The following is a 19541-nucleotide window of genomic DNA, read 5'->3' on the forward strand; positions in this document are numbered from 1 at the left end:
AGAATACATGCATTTTTTGACAGTCATGGGTAACTTTTAAAAATCCAACTACTGCCATTTTAAATTAAGGGAAAGTTTACAGCAAATAGTACTTCTTTTTTCTGTTTTTAAACCAAGAATTGGATAATCAAACTTGCCATGGTACTACCGTATTTAACTTCATAATGAACTTATTGCCTTTATGGATTTTGTCCCCATATACAATAATGTCTAAAAGAAGTATGGGCAATAGCTTACATTTTCAGGAACTACAATTATTCAAGTTTTTTTATAATGCATTCCCTCCTATGTTAATTAACCTAAAAAAAATAGCAGTATTTTATTGCGTTTTTGTGCATTTAAAGTTGGCAATGATTATTGTACATTTAAAGTTGGCAATAGTAGTTTAATATTCTGTTATCCTTTTTAGAGCATTTACGTGCAATATTTGAGGAGGAAGAGGAAATCATTTCTGTAAATCACCTCTTTTTAAATACATAATGCAAAGGACGAAAATGTTTTAAAATAATTAAATAATCCAGTAATTCTAGTTCAACAAGTTTGTAAAATGAGAAAAAGATTTTTTTCCCAATAAATCTTAAAAGCATTAAGTGCTCCTTATAACACTTTTACATATTGTATTCTTATAAAAATAAAATTCTCATTTTTGCTAACAGCTCACATTAAAAGATAAATGATATTGAAAATTAATGAAAATATTGCTGAACAATGACAACAATCAGAATCTTAGAGTAAGAACTAAATTCTTATTTTGACAAATGGATTGCATACTAATGAACATTATTATATTGTCACTTTGGAACTGATTTTGCATGGATAAAAAGATAAAAAGAAAGCATTTTTGTGATGTTTAATTGATGACATGTACCACTATTTATGTTTTACTATTCTTACAAATTTGAATTAAAATAAAGAACATAAAAGAATAAAAGTCTACAAGATTTATTTCTTCAATAAAAAAAAGAACAGAATGCTATTTCAAATCTATTTCTAATTTGGCTTTTTAGCAGTAGCAGAATCAAGAAACAGATTTCCCAACAAAAATCGAAAGGTTTTAGAGGAAAGCAACTAAGCTCTTTTCTGCTTACTTGGGCCATCATATTGGAATGCAAGCAGACAGAACTGTTAGATTTGACTTAAGAGGCTTTAAGAATTTACTGAAGTGTAGAGGATATAAAATGTGGTGAGAAGAGCTTTCTATTGCCTACATCATCAGAACATGTGTAAGTAAAAATAAAGAAATTTAAATATTTAAGTGTTTTATGACATCAGTGCAAAAGAATAGAATAGAATAGAATTTTTATTGGCCAAGTGTGATTGGACACACAAGGAATTTGTCTTGGTGCATATGCTCTCAACGTACATAAAATAAAATATACATTTGTCAAGAATCATGTGGTACAACACTTAATGATTGTCATAGGGGTCAAATAAGCAATGAAGAAGCAATATTAAACATTAATATTTAAAATGATTTTATTGTCGTTTTGTCTTTAGAAACTAAAATTCACAGCAAAATCCAGAATATTAAATCCAACAGCCTGGAAAACAAATCAGTTGCTAAAAATGCTTATACTATATTTTTAATTTTGCCTGTTTCTATTACACTCTGCTTTCAGTATTATACAACATGATATATTGTAAAGTAGAACAACTAGTGATACCTTGTCTTACAAACTTAATTGGTTCCGGGATGAGGTTCTTAAGGTGAAAAGTTTATAAGACAAAACAATGTTTCCCTTAGGAATCAATGGAAAAGCGATTAATGCGTGCAAGCCCAAAATTCACCCATTTTGCCAGCCGAAGTGCCCGTTTTTGCGCTGCTGGGATTCCCCTGAGGCTTCCCTCCATGGGAAACCCCACCTCCAGACTTCTGTGTTTTTACGATGCTGCAGGGGAATCCCAGCAGGGGAATCCCAGCAGGGGAATCCCAGCTTCACAAAAATGAGCACTTCACTGGCAACGGAAATCCGGAGGTGGAGTTTCCCAGCAAGGGGAGCCTCAGTGAAATCACAGCATCGCAAAAACACTGAAGTCCTCAAAACCCCACCTCCGGACCTCTCTATTTTTGCAATGCTGCAATTTCACTGAGGCTCCCCTCGCTGGGAAACCCCACCTCTGGACTTTCGTTGCCAGTGAAACGCCCGTTTTTGCGTTGCTGGGATTCCCCTGCAGCATCACAAAAACACGGAAGTCCGGAGGTGGGGTTTCCCACGGAGGGGAGCCTCAGGGGAATCCCAGCAGCGCAAAAACAGATGCTTCGCTGGCAATGGAAGCGGGGCATCCCAGTGGCGGCGGTGGGTTTGTAAGGTGAAAATAGTTTGTAAGAAGAGGCAAAAAAATCTTAAACCCCGGGTTTGTATCTCGAAAAGTTTGTATGACGAGGTGTTTGTAAGATGAGGTATCAATGTAATTGGACATAACTATGGCCTATTTTATGATAACATGAAGGAATTTTGAGAATACAATTTTACTATTTTAATGTTCTTCCTTGCAGAATGCATTCTATTTTTTACAAACTAAGTAACTATAATTCATGCAATTCCAACTATAACTTTTAATAACTTACTCAGTATTTGCATACGCTTTTCATCATGTAATCCCCCCCCAAAAAAGATAAATTAAATGATGAAATGTAAGTTGCACAATTTCAAAACTACAAATCCAAATGCCAGTTTACTATTTCTAAAATTTTTAATATCAGAAGTTTAAGAGATATATATACCAGTAGAATAATTGCAACTTCTTCCCTAGCCATCTTCTGAACTGTGCTCTACATATTTGGAGGAACTCTCCAGAGCAAATATTTAAAAAGTCTGATTTGTAGTAATTACAATAAGACAATATGTTTGGGAACAGTATAGGAGTAGCTTATCATTACTTCATACTTGGATATTTTCAGATGTCTTAGTCTAACATGCAAGCCTGTTATCCTTTGATGGTCCTCTAGTCAAGGAGCAAATAAGTTCAAGCTAGCTTAACGTCTATAGTCAGACAAGATCAGCAGGTGATGCCAGAAGTATGTCCAATCAAGAAGAAGGAATGAGGAGAACCATATAAATCCTTCTGCATATGTAAAAGGATTCAGATTTTATATAAAAGTAAGTAGCGTACCTATAGTATCTTCAAATGTTTTGAATTTCAACTTCTATCAGCCCTAGCTAGCATGCAAATGAAGTATATAAGTTATAGGTAGTCCTCATTTAGCAACCACACTTGGAACCAGCAGCTGTATCATTAACTGAAGTGGCCAGTAAGTGGGAAAACACATGACCACAACTATGTTTTCCCTTTCCCATCCCCACACTTTGGAAAACTAACTGAGGGACTGGGATAGCAGGCATGAAAGTAATCAAATGAATTAATTTCACACCTTCCAGTTTTGTTTGCCTCCTAATGACATCCCCATACAGTACTTTGGAACAATGTTCCCTCTAATTTTTTTTCGGTGTGGGCGGAAAAGTATAGTGTCTGAGCAGCAGTCCCTTTGGGACTGGGAGGAATAGAAGAATGAATAAACAAACAAACAAACAAACAAACAAACAAATAAATAAGAAAAAAATTCCCTTTTTTATTAAATGAAATTAATAATAAAACGAAACCAAAATCTATTATTATTATTACTATCTTCTCCTCTTTTTCCGACCCTGTCTCCTCCCCCCTTGTGTGTGTGTGTGTGAACTCTTGAACCATTTCCAATAACAGGTGAGCTATTGGAAATGGTTCAAGAGTTCACACACACACACACACACACACACACAAACAAACGGCTGGGTTTTTTCCCCCTCTGTTATTATTTGGGTGCTTTTTACCATATGCTTTAAATCAAGAGTCATTTCTCTCTCCCCCTCTTGCTCTCTCTCTCTTTTTCTCACTTTCTCCCTCTCTTTCTATCTCTCTCCCCCTCTTGCTCTCTCTCTCTCTTTCTCTCTCGTTTTCTTTCTCTCTTTCTATTGCTTTCTTTCTCTTTCACTCTTTCTTTCTATCACTCTTTCTTTCTCTTCTCTCTCTTGCTATCTCTCCCCCCTTTCTCTCTCTCTCTCTTTCTCAGTTACTTTCTCTCTCGCTCTCTCTCTGTCAGCGAGGGGGCTGCGAGAGCGCTTTCTCCGAGCTCTTCGGGAACGCCTGCCCTGCCTCTACTGCAGCCCCCTTACTGAAAGTCCAGGACGAAAGCGCTCCCAGCGAAGGGGCTGCAAGAGGGGCGGGGCAGGCATTCCTGAAGCGCATGGAGAAAGCCCTCTCTCGCAGCCCCCTGGCTGGGAGCGCTTTCGTCCCGAGGAGAATCCGCAGCCGCCACGGGAGAAGTCGTGCCCCAAGACAGGAGGCGGCGGAGGAGGAGAGGGGGCGGATCGGGTGAGCGGGGGGCAGGGCCGAGAGGCCAGGGGCACAAGGGGGCTGGAGGCACCGTGGGGAGGCAGGGGCGGACTGGCTCCCTTTCCTCCTAATGCCGTCCCCTGCAGGGGGATGGGGAGCATGCGCCCATGGAAAAGGGTGCGCGGGGGGTATTTTGGGGTGCGCGCATGCGCACACGCGCAGCTTACAGGGAACGCTGGCGTTGACCCTGGACCTAAGGAAGCACAGTGGACCAACACCAGCATATGACATGGCTCCCCAAATCAACACAGACTGTGGAAACTTCACACTAGACTTTAAGCATCTTGCTGTGTGTGCCTCTCAATTCTACCTCCCTACTCTAGGTCCTTGGTTTCCAAATGAGATGCAAAAGTTTTCACAGTCTGTTGATTTGGGGATTTCAATCCTTTTTTAAAATGGTCGCATGTGTAATATTCTAATTTTTGAGATAGTGGATTTGGAGTTTTCATGAGCTGTACCCCATAATCATCTCTCTCTATTTTTCTCACTTTCTCTCTCCCTCTCTTTCTCTCTCTCTCTCCCTCTTGCTCTCTCTCTCTCTCTCGTTTTCTTTCTCTCTATTGCTTTCTTTCTCTCTCACTCTTTCTTTCTATCTCTCTTGCTTTCTTTCTCTTCTCTCTCTTGCTATCTCTCCCCCCCTTTCTCTCTCTCTCTTTCTCACTTACTTTCTCTCTCACTCTTTCTCTCTCTGTCAGTGAGGGGGCTGCAAGAGCGCTTTCTCCGAGCACTTCGGGAACACCTGCCCTGCCTCTACTGCAGCCACCTTGCTGAAAGTCCGGGACGAAAGCGCTCCCAGTGAAGGGGCTGCGAGAGGGGCGGGGCGGGCATTCCCAAAGCGCACGGAGAAAACCCTCTCTCGCAGCCCCCTGGCTGGAAGCATGGATGAGAGGCAGGAGGCGGAGGAGGAGGACAGGGGGCGGATCGGGCGAGCAGGGAGCAGCGCCGAGAGGCCAGGGGAGCGAGGGGCCAGAGGCACCGTGGAGAGGCAGGGGCAGCCGCGGCTCCCTACCCTTCTACTGCTGGCGCCTCCCCCCCCCCGCCCTCCCCATGGGCTGGCAGGGGGATGGGGAACGCGCGCCCGTGGAAAAGGGTGCGTGGGGGGGTATTTTGGAGCACGCGCATGCGCACGTGTGCAACTTACAGGGAATGCTGCTTTGGAATGCATCTTCAGTTGTTATAATTAGCAAGAAATGAATTAGTGTTTGTATTTATGTTGCAGAGGAAAGAATTACTAGGCAATGGGAAATACACATTTAAAGAAATCTTATGGTGCTGCCTGTCACAAATCCACTTATTCTCTTGTAATCCCTTCCCATCCAATCTCTCTGTTCTGCAAAGGGGAGGGGAGAGGAGGTCAGGCAAAGCATATATGTGTACTGACTGGAATGGCAATCATGAGATTTAGGAATGCTGTGAAGGTTGTAAATAAGGGCATTGGTCATTAAGTTATTTTTTCAGCCGGTCATAACTCAGCAGTTGCTGAATGAGGCAGTTGCTAAGCAAAGACAACGTGTATGATGTAAAACATATGAATGACACTATATAACAATTAGATAATTATGTACCCAAAGCATATCAGAATACATCAAACAATGTATCAGAAATACAATGAAAAAGTGTCCAATTCTACAACTGCAACATTCCATTAGGCAAAATAGGATTTTATTCCTATTAAACTATATTCCATATTTCATCATGAAAATGTTAAATTTTTGTACATTTGAAGCAGAAATTATTTTTACCATGTGCTGAGATTTAATAAACTGCATGTAGTCGAACAATTGCACCACACAAAATCTGTTTAAGATTGCATAGTTCTACACTGATTTTAAAAAATCAATTGATATAAACCTCAGAATAATGACACATTTTAAAAGATTTGTACTGAATTCAAAATGTTAACGAGTTGGAGTTTTAAGTGTTACAATTATTCAGAAATTAACAAATTTCCTGCCTATTTTACTGAATTTTAAATATTCAATTCATAATTCTAAGGAACATATAAATCTAATTTCAGAACAGCATCTAAGTATCTTCATAAGTTTCATTTCTACCTATCAGTTAAAATAACTTGACTACTTAAAACTTAAATATCTGAGTATTTTACTTGTATATAAATTCTCTACATATCAAGTTTCTGAGGAAATCACCTCTTTTCATATTTGAATAAGCATTCTACCACAATCTTGATTAGAGGAGTCTTTAGTATTCAGATTACTAAATTATCAGCTTAATTTTTCATGTCTCTTTTTATAATTAGGTAAAATTAAAAATATAAATAAAATGAAACATTTGTAAATACATTGTATTATGATATAAATTGACATAAATTGAATTTTGTAAAAGATGACTCTCTATGCACTTTTTTTTGTTTGCAAATAATAAAATAAAGAGAAATAGAAGAAACTATAAAAATGAGACAACTCCCAGAAACCAGATTGAGATAAATTAGCACAAAATGCTTAGGAAAGCTGACAGACTTTGACATGGTGCCAAAAAGCATCAGAAATCTCTATTCTTTGAGAAGGGTGTTTTACAATCAGGGTACAATAATAATTAACTGGTTTTATACACCACTAATCTTATAAAACAGTAAAAGACGCAAAACCAACCAAACCACAAGAATAACATTTCAATGATGAAGATGCTGAAAGCATTCCATAGCAAGGGCACTCTAGCTAAAAACGCCACAGCTAAGTGCCTCCAAAACATCAGTCTTCAGTTGCATCACAAATTAGACATATTCCAAATATCTTAAAGGCTTAATAAAGTAATAAAAGAAAACTATCTAATCAATCTCCCATAATAATCAATGTTATGTAGCCTGATAAACCTGGTTCCTGCAAAAGCAACTATAGTTTGCATTAGCTGGTGGTCTCGAATAATCTTTAGTGCAGTCCTATGTACAGTAAATTACAGTAGCACAGGATCAGGTGATAGGTATATGCTTATAAACTATAGGTCAGCGCTACCATAGTCCTGGATTCACTGGACTAAATAGGGGTTCCCAACGCCTATTTAGGAGTGGCCTATTTGGAACCAGGCCATGTGAGCAGCAAGCCAGTATGCATGCATGCACAGCCCGACTTGAGCAAATGGCGGGCCAGTGCACATGCAACTCAACTTACAAGTAGATCTCAACTCTACTTGCAACTTTAGTTGCATATGCACATGCATCCCACTTCCCCTCCCTTCCTGCCAGGCCGCTAAGCTGCAAAGTGCTATTGCTAACATGTTGTAAGCCGCCCTGAGTCTAAGGAGAAGGGCGGCATAAAAATTGAATGAATGAATGAATGAATGAATGAATGAATAAATAAATAAATAAATAAATAAAGACTGCGCTAAATCACAACTTATTCTGTCTTGCTTGGTTTAAAGAGTTCAAAAATGAAAGGACAGCCTGTGCAAATTATGGAAAAAAATGAAATATAAATCATATTTGCCTAATCCTTGTTAGAAACTTAAGAGTGGTTTTTTTGGGTGTGTTAGTTGAAGCTTGTCAAAAGCTTCAAGGTCAGTTGCATGTGTAGCACATTCTATTAGGTCTAGACACAAAGTTTCTACAACATGAATCTATATTCGGTACTTTCCACAAAAGATTCCAAGAAGAGATTCTATAGTATAGGAAAAATGGCGCTGGCAGAAGCAGTCTGTCAAATACCTGGCTCCTAAATCATTAGAGGATTTTAAAGGTAGATACTAAATAGAGTCCAGAGGCAAATGAGCAGATAGAACAGTTTGTTCAGAATTGACGTAATAATTGATAGTATGCATTTCCTTGGCTGTTTAAATTACATTAAATTATCATCATAGTATTCTGAGTTAGTTAAAGATTACAGGCTGCTTTCAAGGGAAGCCCCACATATAACACATTACAGTAATCAAATGAAGAAATTATCCGGACAGAAAATACTGTGACCAAGCTGTCTCTAGTTGTACTCCCACAAACAAACACTCCTATCCCTTTAGACCACACGGCTCAATAGCAGCATTGAGGAAGCCAGCTCTCCCAGTCTTAAAAACATGTCTATTGGTATTTTTGCAACTGTTGTGGCAGAAATTAAATTGCAATATGATTTCTAAAGTTTGATTTTGCTTTCCATTTTCTTTTACATGACTGTCACAAAGGAATAGACACACAGTCTAATAAAGCAAGCCAAAGAGAAACCATGAATATTCAATAAATTACTAGATCAAGTTTCTGCTCTGCTTAAAACTGCAATATTCTCCATGCCATTTCCAAGACCATCTTTCCCAGTACATCTATTCATTGTATCTTTTTTAACTTCAATATACAATGTAAGTTAACTGATCTCCTGAACTAGTTTGGTGGCTGCATGCTACAGACTAAATCAAAATTTAGGAAGCCATATTATGGCTTAACATTTTAAACTACCATGAAAGCCTTACAAATCTTTTTTATGGCCAAATCTCATATAATTCAATTTATCTGGATATGGATTAAACCATGAACTCAGTAATTAGAGTAAATGTATCATAGTATCTTACTTGAAGCAGACTTATACCATAAGAAAAAGCAATATGTAACGATTATAACTATATGTAATTTCTTCTGAAAATATGCATCATGGCAGTCATTCCAAAGGAATCTATTGCCTTTGTTCCCAACGTGGGGCACAATTTGATTTTTGAGGGGGGCAATTGGAACTTTGTTTAAACCAAGTTAATGGCTTTTTAGGCTTCCTCTGCGTGAGGAGTTCACTTTTTGAATAGTAGGAATTATACGTCACGGAGGGGGGGGCGCAACAGGGGTTTAGAGATGCTTAGGTGGAGCATGGCAAAAAAAGGGTTGGGAAGCACTAATCTATTGCCTTCTTTTAAATGTGTGTCTAAGCGCAAAAAGTTACCTATATTTTTAAAAAGCACCAGCCCATCAACCCTGCGGTTTATATTTCTTATCGTCTTAAAGTTAATATTTAATCTCATAATATAATTGGATTTAGTTACCAATATACTTCTCCATTACGCTTTTAGGCATTCAAAAGCTATAGCTACCTATTAAGTAAATGCTGGAAATTTAATCTAGATTATAAAATATTAGTAGTAGTAGTAGTAGTAGTAGTAGTAGTAGTAGTAGTATCATTATTATTATTATTATTATTATTATTATTACTATTTAGATTTGTATGTCGCCCTTCTCCGAAGACTCATGGCGGCTCACAGAATACAAAAAACAACACCACAACAAATCTAATTAATTAAAAATTACTACTAAAATCCCATATACAGTATATATATATATATATATATATACACATACATACATACATACATACATACATACATACATACATACATACATACATATATATTAAAATCAGTCAGGGAAGGGGGCTTGATCTAATTGCCCCATGCTTGGAGACATAAATGAGTCTTGAGACTGTTGCGAAAGGCGAGGACGGTGGGGGCAGTGCGAATCTCTGGAGGGAGCGGATTCCAGAGGACCAGGGCCGCCACAGAAAAGGCTCTTCCCCGGGCCCCGCCAGATGACATTGTCTGGTCAAAGGCACCCGGAGAAGGTGAACACTGTGGGACCTAACCGGTCACTGGGATTCATGCAGCAGAAGGAGGTCCTGTAAGTAATATTGTCTCTTAAACAATTTCTGACTACATTTACTCAGTCCACTCCGCCCTTTGCTTTGGTATAGCTATGTATCTACTTTGCCTTCAATATTCTTTTGACATAGCAAGATTATAAATGCATTATTTCTTCGAAGTCTTCTAAATCCAAAATAAAATGACTCAAGTCTATATTCATCTCTTAGTTTCAATTTTCACAAGATGGTTTTTAACTAGTGTGCCGCGAGACACAGCCAGGTGTGCCGCGAAGCTCCTAGGGAAGCTCCAGCTGGGCGGGGCACTGCCGGTGCCGACCTGGAGCTCCCGCTAGCAGCTGTCCCCCGGCTCCTGCTCGATGCCGCGGTTTTCAGCGCTCTCCTGCTGGGCCCCAAAGAAGGAAGGCAGGAAGAAGGAGAGCTTCATTCTTCGCGCCATTTTCCCGCCTTCCTTCTTTGGGGCCCAGCAGGAGAGCACCAGAAACCGCGGCATCAGGCAGGAGCCGGGGGACAGCTGCGAGTGGGAGCCCCAGGACGGAGGCACCGGCAGCGCCCCGCCCAGCTGGAGCTTCCCTGGCATCGGCGGCAATTGTCCTTTGTGGCCCGGCGGGAGGGCACTGGTGGTGGGAGGGGGGGTGGTTGCAGCGGCCGCAGGCAGTCGCGGGGAGATGGCAGCGGCGAGAGGGAGCTTCAGGCGGCGGCGAGAGGGAGCTCTCTCTCTCTCAGCTGACTGCAAGCGGGAGCCCTGACGGTGGCGGTTGGACGTGCTGCTGGATGTCGTACATGCTGGCGCTGCGGGCCTGGCATATACGGTGTCCAGCAGCACGTCCAGCTGCCGCCGTCAGGGCTCCCGCTTGCAGTCAGCTGAGAGAGAGAGATAAAGAAAGAGAGACATATAAGAGAGGCACAGAGAGAGAAAGAGAGACAACAAGAGAGGCAGAGAAAGATAGAGAAAGAGAGAGAGAGAGACATAGCAAGAGAGGCAGAGAGAGAGAAAAAGAAAGAGAGACATAGCAAGAGAAAAAGAGAGAGAGAAAGAGAAAGAAGGAGAGACATAGCAAGAGAGACAGAGAGAGAGAAAGAGAGAGAAAGAAAGATAGCAAGAGAGGCAAAGAGAAAGAAAGAGACATATAGCAAGAGACAGTGAAAGAGAGAGAGAGCAAGAAAGAGAGAAAAAAGCAAGAAAGAGATAGAGAGATAGAGAGAGAGCAAGGGAGAGAGAAAGACATAGAGGAAGGGAAGGAGGGAGAGAAAGAGAGCAAAAAAGAGAGGAAGAAAGAAAGAAAGAGGGATGGAGAGAGAGAAAGAAGGGAAGGAAGGAAAAGAGATAGTGGGAGAAATAGAGCGAAAGGGAGGAAGAGAGAGGTTTTTTTTGTCCAAACTTTTCTTTAGCCCGCCCCCGCCGCCCCCCCTTTCAATGTTCCCCAGGATTTTGAAAATATGAATAATGTGCCGCGGCTCAAAAAAGGTTGGGAAACATTGCTCTAATGGTATGTGGCTCTGCACTTTAAATTCTTAAAAATATAGATATTATTAGCCAAAAACATGAATTTACTTCACAAACATATTGATTCAAAATAAAGTTATATCTATCTTATTAGGAAAAAGCTATAAGTTTCAAGCCCTTCATTTCTATGACTGTGACTGAGCAGTATTTTATTAATTTTTAACTAAACCTCCCCTAAATCCATCTTTTAAAGTATTTTACATGGTTTTCTCAGTGGCAATTTATTATGAAGAACATATTTTCTTACAAAACAAAATCCAGAAAGAATGAATAGTAAACAAACTCCTTCATTTTACTAGCAGTTGGCATTAAAATAAAACAAAGATATATAAACATGCTCTTTGGAAGGGGATGTATGAAACCCTTAAGTACAAGATATCCTAAATCTATTTATCTAAGGTCTGAACTTCATTTAATACTACTCTCAGAAAAAATACCTTTGTCTGCAAATTTTCTCCAAAACCACCAAGTAACACAAAGGTTATGTTTAGATCTTAGGGGTTTTTTAACGGACAATACCCAGAGTGAAAAAACAAAATCCAAATATCAACCTTCAATCATTTTTTTAAAAACATCTTTGGATGACTTCTGGTGAGGATTCATAGTGAACTAGAAATCTTTGAAGGAGCTGGGACAGAATTGCAACATACATCATTGCTTAGACAGCAAAAGTCTCTCCAGAAAAAGCAGAGATCATGAAATCAACCACTTGTTCTCCAGACAGCTGTTTCTCATGAACAGGCTGCAGAAACTGAGGTTTTTGTGGTCAACTTGTAAGTTGAGGGGCTAGGAGCAGAAGATTTCAAGCAGCTCACAACCATAACGCAGCCTGTAAGGAGCTAAGGTTTGCCAAGCCTCATTTCTTGATCGCTTTTAGGAATTACTTTAACTGCTTTCAAGTATTAGGAATATTTGCAGTGACAAGTTTTAGAACACAGGGTGAGTTTCCTTCAATTTTTAGCAAAAGTTTTAAATGCAAGGATCTCTCCTTCCCCACTTTTGGAATAAAACAGTAAATGGGTGATTAGAATGTAAATTTTGGAAAGTTACAAAAGGATTAAGGTCCAAATAGGATCCGAAATAAGATTTTGAAAATAATTATAAAAAATCTTCCTTTGGGAAAATGTGTTGTTTTGAATTTTTAAAAGAGAGGAAAGGATTTTGAAAGTTGACTACCAGAAAGAACTAGAAGAAATAAAGATTACAATTAAAGTAAAACATTTACATTTCACTAATGCAATAGAATGGAGCAAAATACATTAAATGGATACATTTAGAGATATTTGTGATGAATGGAGTCAGAATTGAATTTTAAAAGTGTCTGTCATTACAGGTAGACTATCTTTAAAAGATTTTACAGCTGAATAACAAGTTTTACCAGACAAGACATTCCTGATCTGAAAATGAATTTAAAAATGAGAGGCTAGAAGAATGATATGGAAAAAGATGCTACACCGGATATACAAATAAAACAGGTTGATGTCTTAATTAATTGAGAGTTATACAAATAACAAACCAAGAGTGATCTGGATAATTTTCTTAAATTGGATATACAAGGGAGACAAAAGACAAAGAAAAAATAAAATGAAATCAATTTCAAGCACAATCTTAGAAAAGATTAAAAAATAATGATTATGAAAGAAATGAATATATTTTTTCTTAAATTTAAATTCCACCCATCTCACTGTTGAAGCAACTCTAGGCAGTTTATTGAATGATAAAAATATAATTTAAAAACATTTAAATTGACATGTTAATTTATTTGATCAAGATTAAAACAAATTCAGTTATCCCTGGACCCTTAATGGACTTAACTAGAATTAAGCTTTAAATATTTATTTATAGATAAGGGATAATATATGGGGGGTGGGGTTAGCTATTGTATTTTAAGAGAAGGTGAAGAATTACTAAAATTGTTTATACTTATTATGAAGAGAGAAATAATTTGTATATATTTCTTTACTATATTGTTTTCTTCCTACTTTTCTGCACTTTCTATTTTTTCCCTTGTATTGGTTCTTATTGTAATGTTTAATACAATTACCAAAAATACAATTTAAAAAACCTGGAATCTTTACCACGTCACATAAGGGACCAGGTTCTTAAGTAGAAAAGTTTGTAAGAAGAAGCAATTTTTCCCATAGGAATCAATGTAAAAGCAAATAATGCATGTGATTGGTGAAACCATAGGGAGGGTGGAGGCCCTGTTTCCTCCCAGGAGATTCCTAGAGAGGCCTCACGGAGGCTTCCCCCTGCCTTTTCCGGCTCTATTTCCTCCCAGGAGATTCCTAGAGAGGCCTCACGGAGGCTTCTCCCTGCCTTTTCCAGCCCTATTTCCTCCCAGGAGATTCCTAGAGAGGCCTCACGGAGGCTTCTCCCTGCCTTTTCCAGTTACAGTTTCGGAGGTTGGGCTTGTAAGTGGAAAATGGTTCTTGAGAAGAGTGAAAAAAATCTTGAACGCCCAGTTCTTATCTAGAAAGTTTGTAAATAGAGGTGTTCTTAGGTAGAGGTACCACTGTATTACCATGGAGAAAACATGAAATTTTAACCCACTCTATGGGTGCCACTAGACAAGTCACTCTTAAAGAAAGCTCAAACTTTTCCTTAGAAAATACCATGCGCACTACTGTTCAGAGTTTTTAATCAGACAACAGACTAAAATAATATATATTATTTCAGAAATTTCAGAGAGAAAAGCTAAGGCTATAAGTGGCTAAGTCACAATATGCTGAAAATTTTTAGTTTTTAGATGCACAATTGTAAGTTAAAGTTGAAACATCAGGTCTTTCCTTATAAAGGGACACATTATGACCACACTACTGCAGTCTGAAAAACAGCATGATGCTACACCTGCTAATCATGTAAATACTTTTTGTTTTTCTTCTAGCCACAATTGTTATTCTACTCTAATTTTTTAAAAACTAGTTCTTGTCAAACATTGGTTTAATGTTGGGTTTTCAATAAAAAAACCCCACCATTATAAGTATGATCATTAGATATCTTTATTACATCTTCCTGCATGGCAAGTAATTTTTTTCTTCACTTTTGTCCAGCAAATGTTTCACTTTAATAACTCTTATGACTTAGTTGCCCATACTTCAGAATAAAAAAATCTAGAATTTTTAAATTGTATGGGTAATGAATGATAATAAAGGAACCTTTCAAACTCTGTTACTCATATTAAATATTGTTTCATTATTCCTAGAAATCCCATTAAAAGAAGTACTAATCTCTCTAGAACAGTTATTTTTCTGAGTTAATTGTTGAAGAACACAATTTTCTTGGTGGTTAATTATTTCCTGCCAATAATTGTTAGGGAAAAGAATTTAAACTTTAAACATTGATTTTTAGCATTTTTAAATTTAAAAAAAGATTTAATTTAAATAAATACCTGCGGAAGTGCAGTATTAAGCTGTCGTTGTAGAGAATCTCTCTCATGACCAACTTCATGTAGTTTACCCTGGGCCAATGCAAGTGTCTCTTGAGTTTCACGCAATGTGTCCAAGAGGCGATCACGCTCTTCCAACATGGATACCATTAATTGCTCAAAATGGGAGTCAGCATCCGACTGAAGGGGAGAACCTGAACCACGGTTTCCACTTCCCCCTGAGGGAACCTCTGCCTCACTGATGGTCGGCATCACTTCACACATCATCTTGAAATTAATGTTAAGATTAATTATGTAACCATAAAAATACAAATTAATTAGCAAAACTAAGATACTACAAAGTTATCCAGTTATACTTTTCTCAATTTGTCACAATTGTATTATAAATTTACAGTATCAGACATCTGTGCACAACATATAACTTGATAAAACTTCCCTATAATTGCCCATGCTAAAGTTCACTTGACATGGATTTTTTAAAAATAAATTCTAACTTACATTAGTAGGTGCTAAAGAAAAGTACAGTGATACCTCGCCTTACGAACTTAATTCATTCCATGACCAGGTTCATAAGATGAAAAGTTTGTAAGACGAAGCAATTTTCCCCATAGGAATCAATGTAAAAGCAAATAATGCGTGCAACCCCATCCCAAAAGTCACCCCTTTTGCCTAGCACCGCTGGGAATCCCCACCTATGGACTTCCATTGTCAGCCGAAGCATGGGGAGTCCCCTGAGACTCCCCTTACTGGGAAACCCCAGTGAATCCCAGGGGAATCCCCATGCTGACAAGGGAAGTCCAGAGATGGGGTTTCCCAGTGAGGGGAGCCTCAGGAGAATCCCCACACTTCCGCTGACAATGGAAGTTCAGAGGCGGGGCATCCCAGCGTCGGTGGTTCGGGTTCATAAAGTGAAAATAGTTTGGAAGAAGAGGCAAAAAAATCTTAAGCACCATGTTCGTATCACGAAAAGTTTGTATGAAGAGGGGTTCGTAAGACGAGGTATCACTGTATAGGGTGGTAGATCTTTATCTTATTCCAGCATGCTTATGGGTAGGTACAGACATTCTAATTTGCATTAATAATTGCTAGTACAGAAAATGCATCAGTAGCATTATTGCAAAATAATTATTGAAAAAATGCATTCAGGAAAAGACATAACATGAATAAAGCAAATTTGTTTGTTCATGTGACTATTAATCAACCATCATAGTCCAAAATGGGGTATCAAGGACAGGGGTCATCAATCTTTTGGATCTCAGGGACCACTAAATTCATAATTTTAAATCCCACGGACTGCTAATATGAATTTTTTTTAAAGATAAATATTTAGTGCAACATAAAAAAATGTAGAAATAAAAAATGCAAATAATTTTTTTGTGGGCCATCATAATTTTCTCATGGACCACCTATGGTCCACGCACCATTGGTTGGTGACCACTAATCTAGAAGACTCTTATAATTGCTTTAATTAATTTTTAAACTTTTACTACCTACTTTCCATTTCTCTGAGCTTTGGGGGGGGGGGTGTTTGTCACATGATTTCTTTTAAAGAAATGTCAATGCAGAAACAGTGTAGGTTACCTTTTAGCGACTGGATGCTATTACAGTAATTAATAAGAAGAAACTTTTTAGGAAATATTGTATTTCAAAAGTTCAAAAGAAAAAAAATAAGTATTATCACAAATAAATCATTAACCGGAATCCTTCCATCCCAAGCAAATACTGTATTGGACGTTATTAATAAGATGCAGAATCACAGAAAAGCTTATCATAACTTTCAGAGCTTGAATGAAGATGTAATTAAAATGAGGACGAGTTTAATCATTTAAAACTGGACAAAGTAAACAGCACTGACCTAACATGCTCAGAATGGACTTATTTTATTCTAGTAACATGTCACACTTCATAATCATAAAATGTGCTTACTCTGCAAGCTGTCCATGGATCCCCTTACCTTGTTTGATAAAAAGAGATTCGGTCAAGAGAGATCAATGTTTCCCAACGAGATCAGCTTTCTTTCAGCAAGTTTGCCCGACGCTTTCCAAAAGCACTTGGAACCGTAGAGCAGCCATCCACCCCGACTACAATGTTCATTCATTAAATAATCCCCACCTTGGGTAGTCCACACAAGGCAACAAGTAATCTTCCTAACAAAAGCTAAGCCAACAGGAGGGTCAATTCATCTGGTTTTCTGCAGTTAAAAAAAAGGTAGGTTATACTGCAGCTCCCTTATTCGAAGCCTGGTCCACAAGTCTTTTTTTTTCCTTTGCAAAGGCGAGAAGTTATTTGGGGGGGGGGGGGAGACGGAATGCTTTTTCAACGTCTTGGGGCCGCCAAATTGGGCACGATGTATAGAAATCTTTTAGGCATTTCCTTCAACAACAAGAAGAAGTAAGCTGTTCTATAGTCCTCACAGAGGCACTCGAAGACCCTCCTCTCTTCCGCCGTTTAAATTTCCGTGTCTTCTCCCGTGCATTTATAATTCCTTTTTTTTTTTCTTGGCGGGGAAGGGGGGCTGCGAAAGGAAAAGCTTCAGAAGCCGAGCCGAGCCTCAAAAAAAGACCGTCCTCGGGTTGCGGTTGCCGACCATTCTTCCTTCCTTTCTTTCCACGGGGAGGCAGGAGCTCCCCGCAACCGCCACCTTTTCACGAGGCAGGAAGAGTTTCAAACCAGCGGAGGGGGAGAAAAAAAAGTTGCGAGGACCGGGGCTGAAGAAAAGCGCCGAGGGGAAACCTCTTCGGAGTTTTCGCCCCTCCACACACGCACGCGCAGCCCTCACCGAGAAGCCGCGCCGAGGACTTTTTCCTGGGGCCGAGGTGCTGCTTTAGCGGAGGCCTCAGGGGACCTGCCGCGGCGCCGCCGACTTTTGCGCTCCGCTTCTCGCTCTCAACTTCGGCCTTCTCTGCCCAGGTAGCTCCGCCTCCTGCCTTCACATCCCCATCCGAGGTAGCTTAAATCCGGAGATGCTCCCGAAGGCTCTTTCAGACGGCGGGCGGCGGCGAACTGGGCCCGGGAGAGCGCGGCGGGGAAAGGCTTGAGAAGCTCCAGGAGCCGATGGGGCGGGAGGGAGGGGGTTGCCTCTTTCCAGCCGGGCCCTGGACCGCCGCCGCTCGGAGTTTGGCCGCCGCCTCCCGTGAGCTTCCCGACAGCCTCTGCGGCTTCAATATAAAAACGGCGTGGACCACAATGCAGCGCGGCTCGGGGCCTTAGTCTTGCCCTGGAAGGCGAAAGGGAGGTTATTCTCTCTCTTCTTCCCTCAGCGAAGCCAGACTAGGGTGTGTTTTTTTAGTAGGGCGGGGGCGGGGGTTGGTTTTAGGGGACCGGCGGCAGGCTCGTGTTTCCTCCCTGAGAGCTGGCAGCCGAAGCTGGCCGCGGTCTCTCTTTGAGGGATGAGAGAAAAGAAATAGCCCCGTGTGTGGGCAAAGCTGTCCGTCAAACACGGAGGTCCTCCTAAAATAAACAACACGTGTGCAGTACTAATTGAAAGGCCACGTTCCCTCTTTCTCCTCCCTCTCCCGACACTTCAACCATTCCCAAGAGAGTCCTTACCGAGAGCCGCCAATTCTTTCCCCCAGTTGAAGGAAGTTTCTGGGATGAGAAGCGAAACGTTTTCAAAAGGAAAAAAATATATCAGAAAGTCCAGTTGCCTCTTTAAAAAAGCACCGTTCCCAATTCTTAAGGGGGATAGCTTCAGACTTACAATAACTTCATTGTCTGCTCTGCACCGGCCTGACCTCAAACAAGAATTTTATAGAATCTGGGAATAATGGAATTGCTGGCTTTTTAAAAAATGGTAATAAAATAAGAAATTTCCATGGTGAATCTGTAAATGTCTGTATTCTCTGTCCCCAAGAACGACAATATATATATATATATATTTATATATTTATTGTTTATTTATTTAGAATAGAAGAATTCTTTATTGGCCAAGTGTGATTGGACACACAAGGAATTTGTCTTGGTGCATATTTATTTATTTATTTATTTATTTATTTATTTATTTATTGGATTTGCTGTCAGTGTACATAAAAGAAAAAGATAAATTTGTCAAGAATCATATGGTACAACACTTAATTATTGTCATAGGGGTCAAATAAGCAATGAAGAAACAATATTAATAAAAATCTTAGGATACAAGCAACAAGTTGTTTGTTTGTTTGTTTATTGATTGATTGATTGATTGATTGATTGATTGATTTGATTTGTATGCCGCCCTTCTCCAAGGGCTCCGAGCAGCTAACAGTATATAATATAACAATACGGTAAAACGACAAATCTAATTAAATTTAAAATTACAATCTAAAAATCCAGTATTTAAAAACAATCATACCAGTTCAATCATACAACATATATCTCATTTCGTGGGCCAGGGGTCTGAGACCTAATTGCCCGAAGCCTGGCACATATATACACTGCTCAAAAAAATAAAGGGAACATTTAAACAACACAATATAACTCCAAGTAAATCAAACTTCTGTGAAATCAAACTCCATCTAGGAAGAAACACTGACAATCAATTTCACATGCTGTTGTGCACATTCAACTTTGTACAGAACAAAGTATTCAATGAGAATATTTCATTCATTCAGATCTAGGATGTGTTATTTGAATGTTCCCCTTATATTTTTGAGCAATATATATATACTTTGTTTGCCCTAGTGCAAAACCCAGGATACCAGCCTGAGGATGATGAGTA

At 39.3% G+C, this 19541-nt stretch overlaps 1 protein-coding gene across 1 annotated transcript in view; it reads right to left on the minus strand.

The window, feature by feature from the left end:
- The window catches only part of PPFIA1 (PTPRF interacting protein alpha 1), a 70953-nt gene extending 54064 nt beyond the window's left edge, over positions 1 to 16889 (minus strand). Inside the window, 2 exon segments of the mRNA XM_070761516.1 lie at positions 14849 to 15112; positions 16800 to 16889. Coding sequence (XP_070617617.1) covers positions 14849 to 15112 — 264 coding nt within the window. The 5' untranslated portion in view covers positions 16800 to 16889.
- Positions 16890 to 19541: the final 2652 nt, after the last annotated feature.

Source organism: Erythrolamprus reginae, chromosome 1 (assembly GCF_031021105.1).
Source record: "Erythrolamprus reginae isolate rEryReg1 chromosome 1, rEryReg1.hap1, whole genome shotgun sequence".
NCBI lineage: Eukaryota > Metazoa > Chordata > Lepidosauria > Squamata > Dipsadidae > Erythrolamprus > Erythrolamprus reginae.